The sequence below is a fragment of the Gordionus sp. m RMFG-2023 genome, chromosome 3 (assembly GCF_954871325.1).
Source record: "Gordionus sp. m RMFG-2023 chromosome 3, tfGorSpeb1-WG-v2, whole genome shotgun sequence".
Classification (NCBI taxonomy): Eukaryota; Metazoa; Nematomorpha; class Gordioida; order Chordodea; family Parachordodidae; genus Gordionus; species Gordionus sp. m RMFG-2023.
In genome coordinates, this window is record NC_088777.1 from 42,692,733 (window position 1) to 42,716,494 (window position 23,762).

Here is a 23,762-nt window from a genome sequence, read left to right on the forward strand (position 1 = left end):
AAGTTTCACCAATTCTTGGGCAGTCTGAAGTTACATGTGCGCATAAGGGGACTAGCTCCATGCCCAAAAAACGCACATCTTGCTAAAAGGTATATTGATTAAATAAAAGGAGATTATTGAGGGCTTTGGGTAGGTTAACTTTAAGTTTATTTTGTAATTCTATAGAAGTACTTGGGATAAACATGATTAAGTAATAATATTTAAAATATAGGCTTATATAAATTTATTCCACATAATATTCTTAATTGTAAATAGATTAAAAACTAATGTTAAATCATTAATTCTCTGTTTGCAAAATTAAAAAAATATATTTAACTATTAAAAAATTAATTATATTTAGAATAGCTGCATCTGATTTAAGATTATAATATTAATAACTATTCCTGATATCGAGGCAAAATTTATTATCCGATATCAAAAACGGCTAAATAAATATTTTAGTGAGAAAAATATTGTATAAGCCTCGAGATTTCACTAACAGATGTATGTGCCACAGATGAGCAATATCTTTAGGCTTTCATAATATTTTTTTAGATAAAATACTGAGAGCCTTTTTTAAAATCGGATCAAATGGAGCTATTTTGCATCATTAGATTAGTAATTAAATAACTATTTTTCACCCGTCACAGTTTAGTATTTCTAGATTAGTTCATGCAGGCATTCATCAAAAATATAAAAACATGCTTGCTATGAATATTTTTAAGATATTTAATAATTTAGTTAGAGCTTGTGATAAGAAATTATATTCAATAGCAGTAATGTATGTATTTATAGAAGTTTTTTTTATAATTAACATTATTACGTTATTTAGTTTGCCAGAAATTGTAAACGATGGCTCAGAATCAAATCTCATATTTAAAAAAAACATATACCCTCCATTATGTAATATAACACCTCAACAATTATATAATGGAATTGGGCATTTATGTATTAAATATGATCTTGAATTTAATGCATTTGAAAATGAATTGAAAGGTTGTTTCTAGTAATAAGAAATAAATAACCATTTGATTTTATAGACCTAAACAGTACAAAAACATATGAAAATATATTAGTTAGATTAGAAAAAATGTCGTCATCCATATCTCAGGCCTTACTCATAGCAAAACTTTTGAACAAATTAAATTATTCAAAATATAGCAAAATATATAGCAAAGTAATTTAAATTTAAACAACTATGTTTATAAAACTATCAGATTTATCCCTCAATGCATCGCATATCAATTTTAAGATTTAAAAGTCATCCTATGTACACAGCACTTAAAGTATATTCAATTCTTAATAAGCATATATTATAAAATTATTTCTATTTTTCTATCTTAGGAAATTAAAGATAACTCAACTTTAAATGAAGAACAATTAAGTGTGGTTGACAAATATATTATCCAATGTAAATTGAATGGAATGGAATTAACTGGAAAATCAGCTGATTATTTAAACCATTGTATTATAAATATTGAAAAACAGAAAGATATATATACGTGAGTTATTAATTTATCCTATAATACTTATATTCTTAAAACTATGTTATAAAACTCTAGACTAATCAGAATTGTAAACCCTTGTTCTAAAAAAGGTATCATTCAGTGAAAAATCCCAAAATTAGTTTTGGATTCAGAATTAGAGTCCAGAAAAATAAATATTTAAAAAATTTATTAAAAATAATAAACATCAGTTTTCTTAATTTTTTTAAAATTATATTTGATCAAAATAAATAATCTAATTATAGTTAGAATAATACAATACCATTTTGAAAATAATATTCTGTTTTTTAAAGTTTATTTATTGTAATTATGATATCTTCCAAAATCTAGATATTAGGATGTAGATTTTTTATTTCAAACTATGACAGTGCATTGCAATTTGCATTTATCTTTTCTCTGTTCTTTTTATTTCATATCCACTACCTTAACTTCCTTTGGTTAACTTGCCTTATCTTTTTTAGGGATTTAGGACTTGTATCTGCAAACTCTCTGGCGATCCTCTAGAATGTTTCTTCATAAGACAGAGTCTGACCATAGCTTCTTAAAGCTAGTTACATAAGCTTCAACAGGAGTCTTCTTTTTAAAGAACTTCCAACACTCTTCCTTCTTTATTTTCTTCTCCATTTTATACCATATTTCTTCTTTATTTTTTAGATTATTAGCTTTAGTTTGATTAAATATATTTGTTTATTAAATAAAAAGATATTAAAAAATCCAACAAACAACATTGGATATTCTTAAAATATATAATATATAAAATTTTTACATAAATAATAAAAATGATTTTTACAAAAAATGAAAAAAACAATTCTTTAACCCTGAACTCTAATTAAAAAGAATACAAGTTCTCAGCCTTGCTTAGTATTCATAGAGCTCAATCGTTATTGATTAAGTAAAGTTGATGAAGATATATAGAACCTTCCAACTTTGAATTATCAAGAATTTAGCTTGTTTTATTATTATTGGCTATAAATTTAACATTTAAGAAAATATTTCATTGAGTGATTGGTTATAACTAAGAATTTAATCAATATAGTCATTCATTTGTTATCCCTAAACATTACTTTGTTCTTCAATTAGGGAATATAATCTTTGTCATAAAATTAAAGAAAACTTCTATAGACTTTTACCATGCATATTGGCATCAAGTTTTTCTCTATTGAATCTGTAGAATATAATATATAATTTTCATCCATTTTAAATCAGGAAGTTATAGAATTGGCTTCTTGTAATTGATGTAGAAAACGATTTAACTTTAATCCAATATAAATAATTGACGGTTAATAGAAATACAAATAAAATATAAAGAAAATCAATAAATATACTGCTATTATCTTAATAAATATATAAAATTTTTATTGATGATAAGTGACACAGGGGGATATTTGAAAATCGAATAATATCACGTAAATTTATATTCGAATTTTCCGGTTTTTTTAGAAGGTTTAATAACCAGCCCCTCTGAGATAATATTCATCAATTGGGCATTTTGAATAATCTTTTTTATGATTATTAAATATTTCTTTCTTTTAACTCTATTATACATTACACTCATATTGAATAAGAATGACCATATTATTTATTAAAAAAAATATAATTACACCATGATGTTTTATTCGAAAAGTTCAAACGTCAATACGGAAAGAATAGATAGCATGCAATTAGTTCAAAATCGAGAAGAAATACAGGAAATGCCCGAGGAATATCTCATGAAATATGTCCATAATATGTAAATGTTATATATTATTTAGCGTCATTTGTGTTTTAATTCGGCAATAGTATTTTTTTACTACTTTTAATAAAATTATCTATATAACACTTACGAAAATAAAGTCTGGCCTTTTCTGAGATGTACTCCAGCATGAATAATAAATATCTTTCGTACGAATTACCATAAATTTTGGAATAATTTTTTTAATTTTTCGATAGTTTTTTAAATTAATTAAATTAAAAATGGCCTAAAAGTTCGTGACAAAATTGTAAATTCATGAGAATATTATATTTTGCGATAATAGCTCAACTCAAGGAGTCTTCAACTGTAGGAATTTTTTTTCAACTGGATGAAATATATTTAAGATTAAACAAGTATCTGAAGCAAGGAGTCGGATTTAAGGTTAGCGAGATTTGGGTTAGGGTTAAGATATATTGAAAACGGGTATTAATAAAATTTTAATGAGTTTTATTAATAACAATGTGATTGTAAATAGACAAATGAAATCTAAATAAATCAGCTGTTGTAACGGCAATTTCCTTGAGTTGGAGTTGTTCAATTGTATTTTGCACATTCGGCAGGCAAAATCAGATTTTAAATACATTTAATAAGCTATATTTAAGGTTGAATGAATAACACATTTCCGGAGGAAACACAGTGACATAATAGTGCTTTCCATCTCCTTACTCTCATGAATAATAATTTATTTTTGTTTTAAAATAATAATTTTTTAGCGAAAAAAATCACCTCACCGGCCCTTGGTTTATCAGTTACCAACCTGAAAATTACGAAATCTTTATAAAATATTTGAATAATTCTCAGAGAAGACAAGCCTTATTCACTACTCACTATAAAATGGCGGGGAATCGCAAACACAATCTTTTGCACAATGGTAAAACTATCGAAGAAATATTGGACTTGAGGTTGCATCTCTTAACCCTTCTAAATAATAAGCTTAAGTTACGATGAGGGAAGCTTTTAAATTACGAAATTTTGATATCAACCTTCGTTTTTTTATTGCCCTCCCTCTCCCCTTTAATTTAACATCACAATAAATTTTGTTCGGTTTGGTACAGCTGATTTTCGAATCTGTTTTCTTGTTTTAAATTTGAAGCATAAATTACAAATTTTTAGTTGGTGGAATTCTTAAAATTCAAAATTATTTTTTTTTCTTTTTAAAATTTCAATTTTCGTTAAATGGCTGATCAAATAATATATTATTTATTTTTACAATCAATTCTGTCGTGATAGGAGAGAGGTGGCCAAACTATTATCTTACACGAATTATGTCGAATTATCACTATCTAACAAAATGGCCTTGGATTCTACCGAAATTTTGGATATGATTGAAAAGTTTATATATTTTATTGGTTTTTTTTATTTGTAAACTATATAATATATTAGATTTAATATAAATTCTTCTTCAAATTTTCTTTCTTTATTCTCTTCATATTTTGTGGAAAAATTATTTTAAAATAAATTTTAAATTATTAAACTTTCATAGAAAAAATAATAAGATATTTAAATTATATATTTTTTGATTTTTTTTTTGTAACATTTGTTTTTAAATTTTTTTTTGGCTTATGAAGTTAGAATTTTATAAAAATGATTTTTATTATTATGGCAATAAAATAACCCTGCAATATGTAAAAAATGCTGTCTTTGGTAGTGGTTATCATTTTTGAGGCTATGTCCAAGGCGTCAAAAAAATTTGATTCAAAAAATAAAAAATAATGCCTTTTTTTTTAAATAGAAAAATAAAGAAACGCTGTTAAATTTGTAAAAAAAAAATTTTATCGTAAGGTTTCTATAAAGTTTTAATTAAAGGTCTTTAAACTTTCGGGATTTTTGAATACAGATTTTGGTTGCCTGGAGAATGTAAAATATTTTGTTAAGCCTGATAGTGTACACAAATTGAACGTTTCAACCCAGCGTTTCAAAACGCAAATAAAAAAACAAACGTAAATTGATTCGTTAATTTTATTTTTTTTAATATGAAACGTCTAAATTTAAAACAGAAAAAGATGCTGTCCTATTTAAACGAAATTTGCGTTTTGAAACGCTGCGTTGAAACATTCTATTTGTGCGCACTATTACTACTCCTCATTCACAGTTAACGGGAATTCGCGGCGAAATATACAAAATATTCTGTATTTTTATATTCTTCATCGTTCTTAAATAGAACTTAGGAACCTTCCAAATTTGGAGCCGGAAACTAGAACTATATCTTTTCTTTAAAATTTAGAACCATTTTTTTTATAAATTTGGAACCGGAAACCAAAACCATTTATTTGTTAAATTTAGATTCGGAAATCAGAACGATTCTTTTAAAAATTCGGAACCAAAAACCACCGGAAACCACAACTATAAATTTAAAACTGGAAATTGGTTTAAAATTCCGAACTGGAAATTAGATATTTCATTATTAAATTATGGGTTATTTTTTTTTAAAAAAAATTGAAAGCTAAACACTTAAAATGTATGTATATATTTTTTGGAATTATCTAATTTCTCCAGGATAAGATTAGTCGCCTACCCTAAGGCTTTGAAAGAGATACAAGAGTTATCGCTATTTGCTAACTCCGACCCTTGCATCTATATTGGAGACAATCGCGACGAACATAAAAATGAAAAATTTCTGGGAAATATTTTTTCTAAGAACGAAAAACAAATCGAGATTCAGACTTGGGACGTGGCCTATTGGAGCAGGAAACTTAAACAGCATATATTGTAAGTTTTTTTTAAAGAAAATCTATAAATTCATCTTCATTTTTTGTTTTAATGAGCTAAAATATTTGCTATATAAATATTTTCTATTTTGGATCCACGAGCACTATTGATTAAAGATTCAAATATACAACTAACTTAAAATGGTCGTCAAATATAAAATATTAATTTGAAGTTGGTTTCACACAAACAATTTTTATAAGTTTTTTTTTGAAGCTAATAATTATACACCTATTTCTAGTGAATTGTTATGTAGTGCAATATGTTGGATACCGGCCCCTATTTTGGAGACTGCCCCACCCCCATATTCCTAGCTCCACGCAATTTATTAATATATTTTGTACCATCAATTAGTAATTATAATTTGTTTCAATGCATCAATTTAACTTTTATTACTATTCAATATAATAAATTATTTAATCTTGATTTCCGTTACAATTGTATTTTTGGCATTTAATCTTTATATTTTTAATCTTGACTTTTATTTATTAAAACTTAAATTCATTTTGATATCCAACCTTCTGCCTCATTGTGGCAAGGGGAGTGGCAACGTCATAGCTCAAGATGGCTGATGGAGTTTAAAAGAATACCCGTTACATGTAGAATAAAATTATCTTTTCTTCGTTAGGTTTTAAAAAACATGGAAAGAGGTTGATATCAGAGGGAGGGTATCTGATTATAAAAACTTACTTCATTACCTAATAATTTTCATACTTAAATAAAATCTTAATATAGAGCTGGAACACACTTTTCCAAACACATTTGCTGTTAGATGCTAAATTGCGTGCAGCTCAACGTGGACCTAATACTTGTATTTATTTTTTTAAATATCCAACTATAGTAATTAAATAAAGTTCGCTTAGTCTAGAAATATTAATACGCACTATATAACAATTCGCAAGACATGAAAATTATATAAATACTAATCGCTAAATTTAATGAAATGATACTTCTTGGTTAGTGCATGAAAGATTTTTTTAAATAAGAAAACTTTCCAATCCCTCCATTCTAACTTTATTAAAACTGCCCTCTCAAAATGTTTTATACATTGACTAATTTATCAGTTTTCTAAATTGTTTAAAAAACATTGAGTGCCCAGTTTGTGAGGGTAAAAAAAAATTTTATCGGTATTTTTTAAAAAAATTTGCAGCCCATACAACCATAAAATTCGTTTCGAGTATCATCACGTGATGTCAAACATATTTGATCTTTGTTATAGCTTATTCGGCATCACCTTTAAAGTAATAATATATTATTTATTATAGGCAGGAGTTGGGGCAATAAAGTGTAATGTTCGCCCAAATAGGGTCCGGTCTGTTTAATATAATGAATGGAGCTCATACTTTAACAGGGCTTTTTTTTATAAACTAAGATTATAGTTTTATTTTTCCTATCAATCGTCTTGATATACCGTTTAATTAATTTAACCCTTAATGTAATAAACAATATTTTAATACTTAAATGGATAAATAGAATATAAGATATGGTAAAATTCTCTTTTATTTTTTTCATGAATTTATTAACAAAATTATTTTATCTATATCCTCTAGATCTAGATCTTATAAAATGTAAAATTTAATAATGAAATAATTTTTTAGATAAATTTTTCTTACCGTCAACAATGAAAGGGGGGAAGAAAATATATAATAGTTTGAATTTCAACCTAGAGAAAACTTTGATCTGAAATTATACCTACTTTTTTTCTTTTAGGCTATGACCTAAATATCAAAAATATAATTAATCAAATTTATTAACTTCAACGAAAAAGTTAAATAAGCTATTTTTAATGTGAAAATAAAGTAGAGTTCTAAATCATTTTCTCGAATTTACCAAAATTTATTAATTTTTTAAAAATCTAGAAATTAATTAAATTTAAAGTTTATAGTTGTGAATTTTTCAAATTATTAAAAGATATGGGCAATTTATTAATCATATGGGAAATATTTAAATTAAATGGGAAGTATAAAAATTATTTGGTAGAATTTATTAATTTCGAAATTTACATAAGTTTAATAAATTTTAATGGAAGATTTTGGACATGTTTTATAACGAAAATTTTGAGATTTTTTAAAATATATTTAGGAAATAGCCTAGGACTTGACTCGGAAAAATCCAAACCGATAAACCGGATTCTTGACGATCACTACGCTTTTTATCGTTTTCGCATATTTTTTTTTATATTAAATTAAAAATTTTATATGTAATTTTTATAATTAGGGCCTTTAATTCAGTTATAATTTTTTAAATTAAGCAGAAATTTTAAAAGGCATCAGTGCAGAATACATAGATTTGATTAACACTAAGGCATGGAATAAGCAAAATGCATCTGATTTCGATTGTCAATCAGAAACTCGTTAAGCTTACAAATTACATTAAATTCATATCTGTTCCCGAAATATCATTCGCCTAATTTGAGCCATGCCTAATACTACTATAAAGATTTATCCTACGTTCACACTTAGCACGAATTCACGACGAGATCGAGATTTCACAAATGCTTGGGCGAGGCACTTTTGAGTTTAAGAATGTTTGTTTTGTCAGTAAATTTTTGAGTGAACAATCATCTGTAATGATGAAAAAATCTTCAATATGGCAGAGCTATACATTGGGAAGGTTGCTAGTTTTAATAATTTTATTGTTAATGAGATTTAAAATGGGATGGGAAGGGGATAAAATGCAGTATTATTTGATACCATATACTATTTTAAAGTATGATAATATACCGTTGTTTTATATTACTAATAGTGAGTAGTAAAGGTTTTAGCATGACGCAATCAAAAGTTTTTTGAGATATATAACCTTGTTATATATTTGTTATTTCAGATAACCCCCCCCCCCCCCCTCCCCTAGGGAATATGAAGTTTCATTAGATATAGCTAAAATTATTTATATAAAGTTAGTAATAATCGAATATTATATTAAAACCTGAAACTGGCAATAGATTCAAAATGCTAGCCTAAAATAAATAGAAATGTAGTTTTTAATCGAAAAAAAAATTATTAGAAGTTTAAAATTAAAATTGCCTCTAATTTAAAAAAAAATTATTAGAAATTTTGATTTAAGTTGTAAAAAAGTTACCGGAAGTTTTTAAAAATGAGAATGTTTTTCGCAAAATTTTATTTCAAGTTTTTAAATTTTTTTTAAAAAAGGATGTGTTTTTCTCAGCAAGTTTTTACAATAATTACGGGGAGTAAAATAATTATATTGTAATATTTTTAACATATATGGAAATATTTTTCAACAAATCATATTTTAATTACCATATAATGTAAATATGTCCTTTTACAACACGCCCTCCATTTGTAAGTCAAGAGCGACTATAAGGCTTGCAATATTATTCTACATCAAATAACTATTACAAAAATTTCATAAATATTGATCTATAACCCTAAGAATTGATTCCTATATATCACTCACTAATTACAAAAAAAATTCCATAACAATTTTTATTATAGATATTTTTTTTAAAAACATGTTCAAGCATTTATCATGTGGAAACATTCATTGACTCCATACTTCTTTACATAAATCCCTTTCCATTGTTCATTTTATCAGTTACCATAATTTTATACCTACATCATTTTCCATGGTTTCCTTTGATCTAGAGTTCATCCGCTACCATCGTCCCATACGTCTTCTGGCATTTTATTATTTCCCCGCTAATCAGATTTAAATGTCGTAAGCACATTCGATTATCTTACTAACACTTACAAATCACAATAATAATGATTTACAAATATAACCTTTATATTTCTTTCCACTAACACGAGGTCGTCCTCTTCCTCTCTTCCCCGGCACCTTCATTTCCAATACTTTTCGATTTACATCATTCGTCTTCCTTCTTAGTATATGACCATACCACCTTAACCGATTTTAGTTTATCAAGTCCGACATAAGTTGAATATACATTTTTGCTCTGAGACAGTCATTCGTTATATGGTCGAGTTTAGTATAACCAAGCTTCACCGTATCATTCTCATCTCCGTGGCTTGTAATTCTTCCGTAGCGTTTAATGCCCATTTTTCACTTCCATAGAGTAACACCGGTCTTACGATGGATATGTAAGCTTTGTTTTTTAATCATATTGGCATCTTCTTGTCGCACATTACACCGGATATACTTCTCCATTTAAGCCGTCCTTTTTGGATCCGTGCATTGACTTCTTTTGCGCAACCTCCCTCTTGATGTAGCATCGAGCCTAGGTATGTAAACCTGTCTACTTTTGGGTACTTTAATTGGTCATTTAGCGATGGGGTGCCTGTAACGTTCATCTCTATGTATACCGTTTTTCGATTGTTGACCTTTAAACCATATCCATCTAAGCGTTTTGACCATTTTTCGGCTTCTTCGAATACTTTCTCCTTTGTCTCTTCGCATAGTACTATATCATCGGCATATAGCATACACCAAGGAGATGGCTTTTGGATGTCTCTCGTTATCATGTCCATAATTATATTGAATAAAAAAGGACTTAGAGCAGATCCTTGATGTAATCCAATTTCAACCCGAAAAGGTTTAGAGTAGTCTCCAACTGTCGTTCTAACGCAAGAAGTTGAGGCTTCATAGATATTTTTCATAAGCCGTACATATGCATCAGGGATATTTTGGAAGCACCACCATATTAAATCGCGAGAGACCGTGTCATAAGCTTTCTCCAAGTCAATAAAGACCATATGTAGGTTTCTTTTCTAAGAAAAGTCGCGATGTTGGAGTCCTTAAAATAGTCAAAAACGAGGAGGGTCAAACCTTATTCAAGCCGAAGGAGGTGATGTAAAGGTGGAAAGGATATTTCAAGGAACTTATGAATATTGCTGATGACAAAGATTTCCTTCTCGATATTGAGCCAAACATAAGTATGGTCGAACTCTTGATGAAGTTAGGACGCAAATGAACAAGATGCAAAAAGAAGCTAATGGCCCAGATGGAATTCCTATGGAAGCATGGGTCGGATGCCGAGAAGAAGGAGTCACGACCATGACGAACCTTTTTAACAAGATATTGGGAGAAGAACGAATTCCTAATCAATGGAGAGCAAGCACGATTATACCCTTATTCAAAGGCAAAGGAGACCCTCAGGAGTGTGGTAATTACAGAGGTATCAAGCTAACTTGCCACTCCTTGAAACTTATGGAAAGGATCTTAGCAACAAGGCTGAAGAACGAGGTGGAAATATCGGTTAACCAATTCGGATTTGTGGCCGGCAAATCCACAATCGATCCGATCTTCGCACTAAGACAAATGAAGGATAAATATGGAGAAAAGAAAAGAACCCTACATATGGTCTTTATTGACTTGGAGAAAGCTTATGACACGGTCCCTCGTGATTTAATTTGGTGGTGCTTGAGAAAACAAAATATCCCTGACGCATATGTACGGCTTATGAAAAATATCTATGAAGCCTCAACTTCTTGCGTTAGAACGACAGTTGGAGACTCTAAACCTTTTCGGGTTGAAATTGAATTACATCAAGGATCTGCTCTAAGTCCTTTTTTATTCAATATAATTATGGATACGATAACGAGAGACATCCAAAAGCCATCTCCTTGGTGTATGCTATATGCCCATGATATAGTACTATGCGAAGAGACAAAGGAGAAAGTATTCGAAGAAGCCGAAAAGTGGTCAAAACGCTTAGATGGATATGGTTTAAAGGTCAACAATCGAAAAAGGGTATACATGGAGATGAACGTTACAGGCACCCCATAGCTGGATGACCAATTAAAGTACCCAAAAGTAGACAGGTTTCATACCTAGGCTCGATGCTACATCAAGAGAGAGGTTGCGCAAAAGAAGTCAATGCACGGATCCAAAAAGGATGGCTTAAATGGCGAAGTATATCCGGTGTAATGTGCGACAAGAAGATGCCAATATGGTTGAAAAGCAAAGCTTACAAATCCATCGTAAGACCGGTGTTACTCTATGGAAGTGAAACATGGGCATTAAACGCTACGGAAGAATTACAAGCCACGGAGATGAGAATGATACGGTGGAGCTTGGGGTATACTAAACTCGACCATATGACGAATGACTGTCTCAGAGCAAAAATGTGTATTCAACCTATGGCGGACTTGATAAACGAAAATCGGTTAAGGTGGTATGGTCATATACTAAGAAGGAAGACGAATGATGTAAATCGAAAAGTATTGGACATGGAGGTGCCGGAGAAGAGAGGAAGAGGACGACCTCATGTTACGTGGAAAGGTCAAGTAGACAAAGTTATGATGACTAAGAAGATAAATCCGGACATGGTTCTTACTCGATCAAGATGGAAGAAACTTTTTAAAACAAACTCCACGACTGTGGTACCATATGCATGATAAATAAGAATCTTTATATTTACGCATACCAGTAATAAATTTTACAACTGTTTTTATTTTTATTACCATAAAATTACTCATAATTTTACTTATTGTTCTCTACCCTTGTGTGGGTCATTATGACGCACCACTTCCATTCCGGTTTCCATTCTTATGCGATACATATGAATTATGGTAAGATCCACTCTGAATCAAGATGAACAATGGAAACGGATTTATGTAAAGGAGTGTGGAGTCGATAAACGTTGACGCATGATTAATGCTTGACATGTTCTTTTAAAAAATAATATGTATAAAAATCAATTGGTAACTAGTATTTAAATTTTTTTTGTAATAATTATTTGATTTAGAATAATATTGTAAGCCTTATGACCGCTCTTGAATTATAAAGTGAGGGCGTGTCGTAAAAGGGACGTTTTTATTTTATAGAAGTTAAATATGATGTTTATTTAACTTTGACGATATATGATTTTTATGTATTGATTAATGATAAATGTAAATTATAATATTAATTATTTTTGAATTATACGGACCATGATAATTGGGTGAAAATTACTTCTAAAAATGAGTACAGTCTGCTAAATTTTAATACGGATATAAATAATTTTAGGCAATCGAGCCCAATCCGGTGGAGTTAAATCATGACTACGAATGCTATGAAATATTCGATGAAAATGGTATGTACATTATAATATGTTTTTAAATTTATTGTATTCTAATTCGATTATACCTATATATTATTTCTCATTCGTCTGATTTTTTTTAACAATATACATTTAATTTTAGACAAGTTGATATCTCATTTGTACATAAATCCTATCAACCATGCAAACGAAAAGTATCCCGGAGTTTGGGGAGATATGGGACAAAGTTAAAAATTTTTGATAAATATTTATTTTACTATAAAAAAGTTTTTATTAAAAAACAAGTTTTAATTCAAAATGTATTCTTCTTACTTAATTAAATGAAAATTGGCATAAATTTGGTTTCGGAAACGCAAAGTTATCTAAATAAATATACAGTATTATTTAAGTATCTTTATAAAACTTTACGTTAACAATAACGTTTTTATATATAACGGAATTTAAGATGATCCACTAAGATCGACTGAGAAGAGTTAAACTGTTTTATTAATGGATTTTAATAAATGTTACATTAAAAAAAAATGGATATTTGTTTTTGTGTTAGACAAAAAAAACCTATAAACCTTCAAACCGTCTCATTAAATAAAAAATTTTCAAACCCAAATATTATGACTTCAAGATAAAAGTGTCATCAGAGGAGATTTGCCGTATGCCTTATTATCTCTCGATATCCTCTACAACGCGAATGGCGCTCTTTTAATGAATTTCCAACAATTACGCGATTTATTTTATCAGGTAATGTAGCTTTTGTTAAACGACTCGATTTTAGCCGATTTAAAAAAAAATTGTTAAATAAATATTTTATCCAAAAAATTATTACTAAACTTGAAGATTTTGATAATATTGCCCAAGATTTGAACATATATTACCGAAATCATAAAGCTTATGCAATATTTTTCTGAGAGTTAGACGTTTTTAAAAATGGGCTCAAATCCAGCCATTTAACAACACTAGTAAGATGTTGTGAAAAAATAACCTTACTAATAAGGTAGTATGGTATTGTTACAAAACCTCGATTTAGCCCATTCAATTTTTAACCAAAAAAAATAAGCTCCAAGATTTTGTCAAAAGATGGCAGAAAGGTTCGGCTATATTTTGACAAAATCTCAAAGCTTTAAGAAAATATATATTTTGGCCAAAACTTTGGAGGTTTTTATAACAACACGAATATTTAGGGTTGCCAATCAAAATTATAAATTTTCATTTATATTGCAATTTTTTTTTTCGGTGCTAAAATTTTGAAAAATACGAATTTAGTTTGGAAAGCTTTTACCTCATCTCCTAACCTCCGTTACTTGCAGCGAAGTGGCCGGGCTTAATTACGCGGAAAAGGATTGCGAATTGGCCAGCGCCCATTTTTTCAAATGTTTCCTTTCTTCCTCTACATCCAAAACTAAGGAAGAAAATAATGATACCGTTATCATGCATAACCTTAATGAAGAGAATGCTGCTGGAGATAAAAATGCCAAAGATTTTCAAGGAACCGATAGTGAGCCATTTATAAAGCGATTGGTGACTATGTATCCGACAGAGGTTGAAGAAAATGAAAATGGCGGGATATGCGAGAAGCGAAAAATTTTAAAAGATTTGATGGATGGTTTGATTTGAAGTCTACTTAAATTCAAATATGTTAGCGGCAATATGTTTTTTCCTGCAATATATTATTTTTTTTTGCGTTTTTTTTAAAATTTGATTTTACGGGAAATGTATTCCAGCATGTTTAGAAAACCTATCCTATGAATAATAGACAATTTTGACGTTAACCTTTAAGTCATAATCTATGAAAAAACGAATATAAATTATATTAAGCAAAGTGCATAGCAAAATTGTCTTAAATTAATAGGTTTGGTATTTCAAACATAAAGGAATTTATTTCCAGTGAAAACAGATTTTTAAATTATAATAAACGCGCTAAAAAATGTCGCAAACATATATCTATATATATATAAGTATTAATATTTTAAAATTCGTGTTTGCCGTAAAAAACATAAAAGATCCCTTGTTTAAATTTAGATATTAATATCGCTGATTCAAAATTATAACCAAGTTTCTAAAAAAGAATTTGTCTTTGAAAATTATATTATCTCTGCCTTTTTATTTCATTAATTCTCTAAATATTCCATTTTAAAAGATAAAGTAATAAGTTATATTTTTAGATTTTTTATAATGTCACAAAATGAAGAGTAAAGAAGTATTGAAAAAAGCAAACCTGTTTGCGTTTATTAAAAAGTTGCTAACGTCAAACGATAATTTTATCTTTGCACGATGCCATTTGAAATGCATTATTTGCTTTTGCAACGCTCAATTTGTGCGAACTATAATATACAAATGATTTTGGCTTAATTTTTGGCACATTTTTTTCCCCTTAAAAATATGAATAACAAATATTATTTAAAATAATTTTTAGAATTATAAACAAACTTAGCAAATTTATATAATAAACCATAATATGCTAAATTTATTTATAGGGTAGATTAAGAATCAATTTAATTATAAAATGAGTTTGAAAATTTTAATTGCCGCTTATGATGGCCCAAATTTTTTTTTCCTACTAATCTATGATCTCTAAAATTAAACACAAAAATAGCTCATCAAAATATTGCGGCCAGAAACATTGTAATTGATCACTCGAGCAAGGAAATATTTGTAATTTTATTTTTAAATTCGTAAAATTAACGATTTCTTTTTAAATAAGAACTCCTACTCCTTTATTTTCTCTTTTCAGATATTGACAATTTAATTAAATATCATAAATTAAATATAAAAACTTTGCCTTAAATAATTATATGTCCCAATGTCTGCAACGGTATCGCCTCTCATTTTCTGACTTTATTTCCTCGCAAATAAATAAGAAGCTAGTATTGTATATTAAGAGCAAGACTCAAAATTTTATTTAATTTATATAATAAAAAATTATTTAATTTTTATAATAATAAAAAATAGAAATAAAGTACATGTCTGCCCTTAGCTTACTCAACGAACTCTTTTACAGTCATATCGATTTAGAAATCCATTCCAAGTAAAAAATATCTTAAAAAATTCTTTAGAGTAAAATGAATGAAATTATATTTCGTTTTCTTTAACTTTAACGGATTATTCAATAACATTTCTTTATTTTTTTTGCTATTTTAATTTAAAAATAAATCATGGAATTTTCTTCTAAAGAAACGCTGTCTAATAGGCTTCCGTAATTAGTAGGGTTGGCAAATATCATAATATTTTATATAAATCAAAAATTGACTTATTTGATTAAATTCCAATTTATTTGATTAAAATCAAATAAATTAACGAATTAATAATAATTTAAAAAATATTTTCGGAGGGAAAATATTCTGAAATAAAGTTATCAAAATAACATGCATTCATTTTATTAAATTACATCTGTTTTCCTATGGAATTTATGATAAAAACTATTGTTGTATTTATCAATATTGAATTGACTAAAATGTATTGTATCATAATGTTATTAATATTTAATATTTGCCCATTTATGATATTAATAATACAATCTTAATTTATATAATATATTTTTAAATGTAATGTTATCAATGTTAGATTATATAAAATAAAGCGTTATAAAGGGCAATTATATATATATATTTATAAGTAAATAATTAATTTAATGTTAATCCTCCGTATGAATGTATTTGTTATCTAAATGATTTATTTATACATTCCAATGCAAAAAAAAATTGACTATTGTATTAAATCTAATAATGTATCTCTTTCGGATCTAATATCATTTTGATGTTATCATATGCTCAAAATAGGCTATTTAGAATGGAATATATTCATTTTGAATTAAGGATACTTTGCAATTCATGTTTTATATAAATTCTTGTTAAAGGCGATGTAAATCAAATTTCAGGTCTGGAACTATTATTATTTTTTGACCCGCGTTAATTTTGATTTAAATGCTATTTTTTTTTAAAAAAAAGTATTTTCTCTCTTGATCACTATTTATACCATTTTTTAATAGTTTAATATAATGATAAGATTATTGTTACTGAACACCATGTATAGTTTCACGATAAAATGCTATTTAAAATTGGTAAAATAATAGGAATCTACATATAGACCAATGCCTGATGTAGGCTAGGGAGGTTGTTATATATTAGATATAGGCAAAGGCCTTATTTTGACTAGGATTTTTCTTTAAAATGAAAATGCTAAATTTCATAGTTCCACAACTTTTACCTTCCTTAACGGGTTGCGACTGGTTAGAAGCTTTGCCCAGCTCAAACTTAGGACTCCTCCTAACAAACGAAGAATTACGCAATGCAATAGGTCTTCATCTCGGTTGTAAAATACTGGCCAACTCTGCATGCACCTTATGTTCCCACCCCGTTGATTGTTTCGGACATTACCTCTTCATTGTCTATTCTCTAAAAGTAGACACTCTCGGCACAGTGCAGTTAACGGCACCATTCTCCGCGCTCTACCCTCAGCTCAATTCCCTGCAACCCTCGAACCCTCTGGCCTCTCAACTGAAAGTAGTATCCGGCCAGATGGGCTGACCTTAATACCTTGGAGTAATGGAACTTCTTTAGCATGGGATTACACTTGCATCGACTGATTCCCTCCCTCGTTTAGTAACAACTTACTCGTGCGAGCGGAAAACTCTAAAATTAACAAATACATTTCCCTTACCAATTGCAATCTCATACCAATTGTATCCGATACAACCGGTTTTTTCGGCAATCATGCCCTAACCTTATTCAAATCCCTTGGTAAAAAAATTCGCGCCATCACTGGTGACCCATAGAAAGGTTTCTATCTTCGTTAGCGTGTATCTATTGATATATGCAGATCTAATTGTATCGCCATCCACGGCTCCCTTTTTTGACCTTCTCCCTCCCAACATATAATTTATTATACTAATTATATACAATTTACATTTTGTAATATTTTAAAAATACTATTTACACATAAATTAAATAATAAATGGATATTCATTAATTAAAGAGAAAAAAAAAGAAGATATATATTATATACCTCCGTTTGATTTCTATAAAACATACATATGGGGTAGGGTTAGCTTCAAAAAATAAAATAATGTATATATATGGGGCTTAAAATATATTTTTTAGTATGGAACTATTTACCGGCACCTGCGTTCCGTATCAAGAGACTAATTATAACGTGAAAAATATATATTAAAAAAATTTCCATAGTTACATTAATGGTGATCTGTATCGGGCCTAATTTTTCAAGCCCTGCCCGAGAAGGAATTTATTTTTATTTGTCCCGAAAAGTCACGACTTGATTCGAAAAAAAAATTATTTGTCCACCAGGCCTTGTTCTAGTTATTTAAAATATAGAATATTTTTTACACTAAACATAATCGAGTTTTTGATCTTTCAACAAACAAATTAAAAAAAATTATTAGCGCCTTGTTTTTTTGCAAAAATTTTAAAATATATCAATTTTATTTAAAACATTTAAGTCTCGGTCAGGCCAGAATTTTGTTTTAAAATTTTAGGCCCGACCCAGCCCGAACCGAATTCTCTTTTAAAATTAGTCTAGATCCAAAACCTTTCGGGCCGGGGCTACTTTTTCAGATCTCTAACTTACATATTTTTGTTTAATTTTTTTTTCCATTTTATCAATTGTTCTTTTTTTCTCTTATATATTTCAATATCTAAGACGAGTTAGAATGTATCATAATTCAGTGGCTTGTAAGCCTGGTCTAAACATAAAAATTTTTTTTATCAGACCTTGTAGGTTATGCATAAATTTTAAATTGAATCTTATTTGTGGCTCAATATCTTCTATTGAACGAATATAAATGGTTTTCACAAATTATTCATTTAGACTTCGGCTTTGTTAATCTTTATTTTGACTTTATAGGTCGACTTTTTGTTTAAGTTACTTTATTATTATTTTTTTTAGATTTATATCAAAAATATAGGAATAAAAAAAAATTTAGATTTAAATTATTAAAATCGATAGTTTTTATTTATGATTTTCAAAACAACCTGATAGAGTGGTTATATATAGTGTTGCCGAAAATATCGATTTTGGCGCTTTTTTTTGACAAAAAATTACCAACTCAAGTTTTTGCCCGAAAAGTATCACCTGAGCCTTAAGATTTGATCAAAAGAGGGCCAAATATTTCGGCCGTCTATATGCTAAATCTCTAGGCTTAGGTATTGTGACTAATTTTTAATTAATGGGATTGCAAGTCTTTGACGAAAATAAAATCCTTCTTCTGTTTTGAACGAAATTCGTCTGCCTAGTTTTTTTATTTATTAGGTCTTGTGCTTGAGGACCAAATTATAAGAGTAGATATGATGACTGGAACGAAATAATATTGCCACGTATTTATAAAATATCAATTTTTCTGCAGGTGCTAAATCTTTGTTTAAGTTTGATGGATCCAAAAGGGTGATTGAAAAATCACATGCTAAGAACTTGTCGTCCTCCCAAGGTAACTTAGTGACGTCATACTGTCTTCTATGCCAGGAAACAAACTGGTGGGTTCTATCATGGAAGAAATCCCAGCTGGAAATATAAACACGCTTAATTAGCGAGTTGCATAGTGTGCCAGGGAGCTTGCCCGCTACTTCTGATGCATTGAAGGTAATGTCTGCCCTAGCCAGCCTATTTATAATATCTAGCACATTTATGTGACATGATCAGTTGATATTTAAAGGAATAGCCGAGCAAAAACTAAATTACAAAATGGATTGCTAAATACAAAGACTTATCTGATCAATATTATTTCTTTCTCTTCTTTTGGTCCTCTGCCAAAGACCTAATGGAAAAATGGGCAGGCGAATTTCGGTAAAAACAGAGGACCCAAGAGAAGGATTTTATCATCGTCTAGTACTAGTCATTAAATCGAATTTCCATTGCCTTGTTAACTCATTTCCCTCTTATTTTGTTAGATTTACATTTTAAATCTTATTTTTTCGTTGTTTTATATTTATATATTATTTTTTAAATTTGTATTGTATTCTTCATTTTACGTTACCTAAATTAATCATAATTTAATCTCTTCATTTTTGCGGGAATAAAAATGTTTAGCAAAGCTTATCATCTCGACGCCTTCAGAAAATTGTGGCCTAAATACAATCCTTTCAAATTAACTCCCAACATAAATCCATTGACATCTTTTAACCCCATCTTTGTCGACGAATGGGCAGCTTGTTATTATTCTAAGATATGGTCGATGGTAAAATATATCATTTTGTTTTATACTCAGTGTTAATTTTTAATTAGTTGATTCGGTTCATCTAGTTGGGTGCAATGCAAATATTTTTTTTTAAATATAAGAAATGTCAGAGAAATAAGGCGCAAGTTAGTCTCTCGAAGTTAGGTGGTAAAAAAAATAAATGATAAAAATATACACTCATTTTTTGGATTCAATTTAATTTTAAATATCCTAAACGTAAAAAGGTAAATTATTTTTCTCAAACGTAAAAACGAGGCTTGAACATCATTTTAACGAAATTTTTAAACAACTCAAGAATTGGATTTGTAAAAATATTTTACAAAATGAGGCCAGTTATTATAAAATAATTTTGATAATAAAAAATTTGCAAAAAATATTGGTAATTTTATTTGAAATAATGATTGTGGTGGTAATAAGAAAAAAAAATTGCAGTAAAGCATTGGTAGATTTAAATTTTCCGTAAAAAAAATATAGTCCTTGTAAGCAAATGGAATTTATAATATTATACTTCATTTAATTCTCAAAAATGAATCATAAAAGGTAATTCCATGACAAATCGACCAGTGATTCGGACGACCATCTCAAAAATGGATGAAACTTGGCATACTAGTTATTTATGATGTAAATGTTAATAAAATCAAAATTTTAGAGAGAGAGCTAGCTAAACCAGTTTTAAAGATTTACTCCTTCAAAGTCGAATATCGCGCAACGCGTGATTTCATTAAACTTTTTTTTAAAATACTTAAGATAGAGTTACAAATATATATCATTTAATAACCCCTAAATTTTACATTGAAAAATATCGAGAAAAAAAATAAATATTTCTAAGTGTTTTCTTATTTCCGGTAAGAATTAAAAATTATCATTATTAAGAAAGGATTTTTTGGGAATATTGATATTTTCTAAAAATGTTCAATATCTTTATATTAAACTATTTAATAAAAAATCTCGATAGCCATTTTTGTTTTTTTATTATTTTTATAAATAAAAAATATGTCATAGATGACGTTATATTTAAAAATCATTATAATATAATATATGTAATATAAATATATATTATATTGGTATTAAAAAAAATCTATTGAGTATAACCAATATGATGTCCTGGGGCGATATATAAGCAAGCAGCTCATGCAGATATAATTATTATTTTTATTAGGACGTTATATTGTAAAATAAACATTTTAAAATTTTATATACAAACTATTACAAAAATATATCTCTTATCTTTATGGTATTCTATTTTGCGCTAATTTATAGAATTTCCTGAGGCCATTTGTAGATATATCCTGTCTTTATACTATCCTATTATTTGATATTTCTTATGGAGTAAAAGAAGGATGTGATGGTCCATTGGGATGTAAAAAAGAAATATATATTTCCTCAGTAATTTCATTCTTTTTAGTACTGTGGCTAACCACCAAAAATTTCATAGACACATGTTTAGAAAAAAAGCGGTCCGGACCCTGGTCCTAAATAAAAGACCGACAATATATATTTAAGAGGTTTTTTGTGGTTAGTCAAAGTAATAAAAAAGAATGTAATTACTAAGGGATATATATTTCATTTTTTACATTACCATGGACCTTCATCATCCTTCTTTTACCCCACTATTGAGGAAAAGTGATGGCTGCTCATTAATCAAAAACGTTGTGCAGATTTCTGGAAAACATTTCCATATTTTTTATTTCGTTTGTAAAAATATTTAATTTGTTAAAAATTGATAAGAATTTATAAATATGTTATCGTAACAATTTTTTTGGAACTTTAAATGATTTTATTTGCAAATAAATTAAAAAATATGGAAATGTTTTTCATCAAATCTGCACAACACTGTAATAACGAAATAGATCCCATAACATCGATAATACATACTCACAAATTGTCGCCTCGTAAAATTCTATTGATAAGCGTAAAATGGAATATTATAAAAAACAAGTGGTATTTTTTTTATAATAGTTTGTATATAAAATTTTAAATTATGTTTATTTTACAATATAGCCTCCTAATAATAATTATCTCTGTATGGGTTGTCTGCTTACATATCGCCCAAGGACATCATACTGGTTATACTCAATGGATTTTTTTATATTTTAATACCAATACAATTCATACTTTTATTAAATATAATATATAATAATGATTTTTGAAAATAACGCCACATCTATATTATATATTTTCATTATAAAAATTTAAATAAAATTAAAAAGGTAATAATCATTTTTAGAGGCAAAAAAAATCCCTTCTCAACAATGTTAATTTTGTATTATTACCGGAAATACTTGGAATTTTTTATTTTTTTTTGATATCTTCCAAAATAATATTTTAAGGGCTATAAATTATATATAATTTTTTACTCTATCTTAAGTATTTTTTGAAAAAACAAGATTTAATAAAATCTTGCGTTGCGCGTCGACTTTAAAGGCTTATATATTTGGATCTGGTTGAGCTAGTGCTCTAAAATTTTGAGTTTACTAAAGTATACAAGACATAACTATGCCGTCTATAAATCTCGTTTTGGTCGATTTGACATGGAATGACCTAAAATTTAATTTTTTTAATCAATTTTTTCTAGGTACTAGGCGCCGATTTACACTCATATTTTTTGGATTCTCGCGGTAACCTTTTACCCGATAATAATTTGAAAAATGTTGGCAAAAGGTATTATTTTTTAAATAAATTTAAATATAAATTATATCCAGTCCGACATTTTTTTAAAAAATAGTTTTTAAGTGAAGAATTTTTAAAAAATAGTATTTTTCGCGAGATTTACTATTTTAATTTCATTCTTCTATTACACGAAGATATAATGTATGTTTCTTAATGAAAATTTAAAAATAGCTTTTCTAAAATTAACGAGATTTTAAATGATCGTTAATTTTTATCATTTACTCCAACCAAAAAGATTATTAAAGGAGTATCTTAGCGTTGGTTCTGCCATCAAACAAAGACAGGCAATAGCGAATTTTAAGGGCATAAGCATTTCAAGAGACATTATAAACGTAGAACCCTTTATCAAAATTGAATTTTCCGCGCCAACGCAATTGGATACCGTTTGAAATCAAATTCTATTAATCGTTACTATTTTTATTGCCAAAATTGGAGAGATTGTTGTAATTGCAATAACCGACATTTCAATTTTTTTTTTGAAAATGGTTAAACAAATATTTATATCATGATAGCCTTCGATCCCTAAGTTACCTCGTATAAAATTTTAAAAACAAACCGAATCAGTGCTTATCTCTTATAAAAAAGGGATTTTTAAAATAATTATAAATTGGATACTCATTTTTAAACATATTTTCGCGCTTTTATTTTGTTTTTATATAAACCTCTTCGCAAACCTCATTAGTTTTATAATAATAATATACATATTAAAAATATTTTTTTTCGTAAATGTGCATTTTTCTATTTTTTAATAGTGTATCAAATGTGGATATATATTTTTTATTATTATACCAATATCCTATTAATCACGGAAATATAAAATAATGTATTATAATATTTAAAAAAAGCGTTTGAATTCTTTACATTCTAGATCACATAATTTTTTTTTTATTAAATATAAGAATTGCTGAATAAATCAACTAAAGCACCATTACAAATAGTATTAATAAATAATATAAAAAATAAAATAAAATACTGTTTTATTGAACATTTTATATAGGGATATATAGAATATGTTTTTTTTAAAAAAATAAT

At 27.9% G+C, this 23,762-nt stretch overlaps 1 protein-coding gene across 1 annotated transcript; it reads left to right on the forward strand.

Annotated features, from left to right (window-relative positions):
* The first annotated feature begins 720 nt into the window (after window positions 1–720).
* On the forward strand, window positions 721–23,477 carry LOC135927374 (uncharacterized). The gene is made up of 18 exons (XM_065463341.1): window positions 721–760; window positions 812–975; window positions 1,020–1,156; window positions 1,197–1,265; window positions 1,324–1,481; window positions 3,109–3,213; window positions 3,930–4,118; window positions 4,447–4,548; window positions 5,713–5,925; window positions 7,073–7,163; window positions 12,850–12,916; window positions 13,026–13,109; window positions 13,503–13,618; window positions 14,141–14,480; window positions 15,827–15,902; window positions 19,913–20,060; window positions 22,636–22,721; window positions 22,966–23,477. Exons 3-18 carry the CDS (start codon window positions 1,070–1,072, stop codon window positions 23,117–23,119), a joined length of 2,085 nt encoding a protein of 694 aa, XP_065319413.1. The 5' UTR covers window positions 721–760; window positions 812–975; window positions 1,020–1,069; the 3' UTR covers window positions 23,120–23,477.
* Window positions 23,478–23,762: the final 285 nt, after the last annotated feature.

Coding starts and splice junctions, on each gene's coding strand:
- LOC135927374 (XM_065463341.1), top strand. CDS start 1,070: ATGTCGTCATCCATATCTCAGGCCTTACTCATAGCAAAACTTTTGAAC. Junction 4,119..4,446: donor GAAGAAATATTGGACTTGAG/GTTGCATCTCTT, acceptor CTGTCGTGATAG/GAGAGAGGTGGCCAAACTAT. Junction 4,549..5,712: donor ATTTTGGATATGATTGAAAA/GTTTATATATTT, acceptor TAATTTCTCCAG/GATAAGATTAGTCGCCTACC.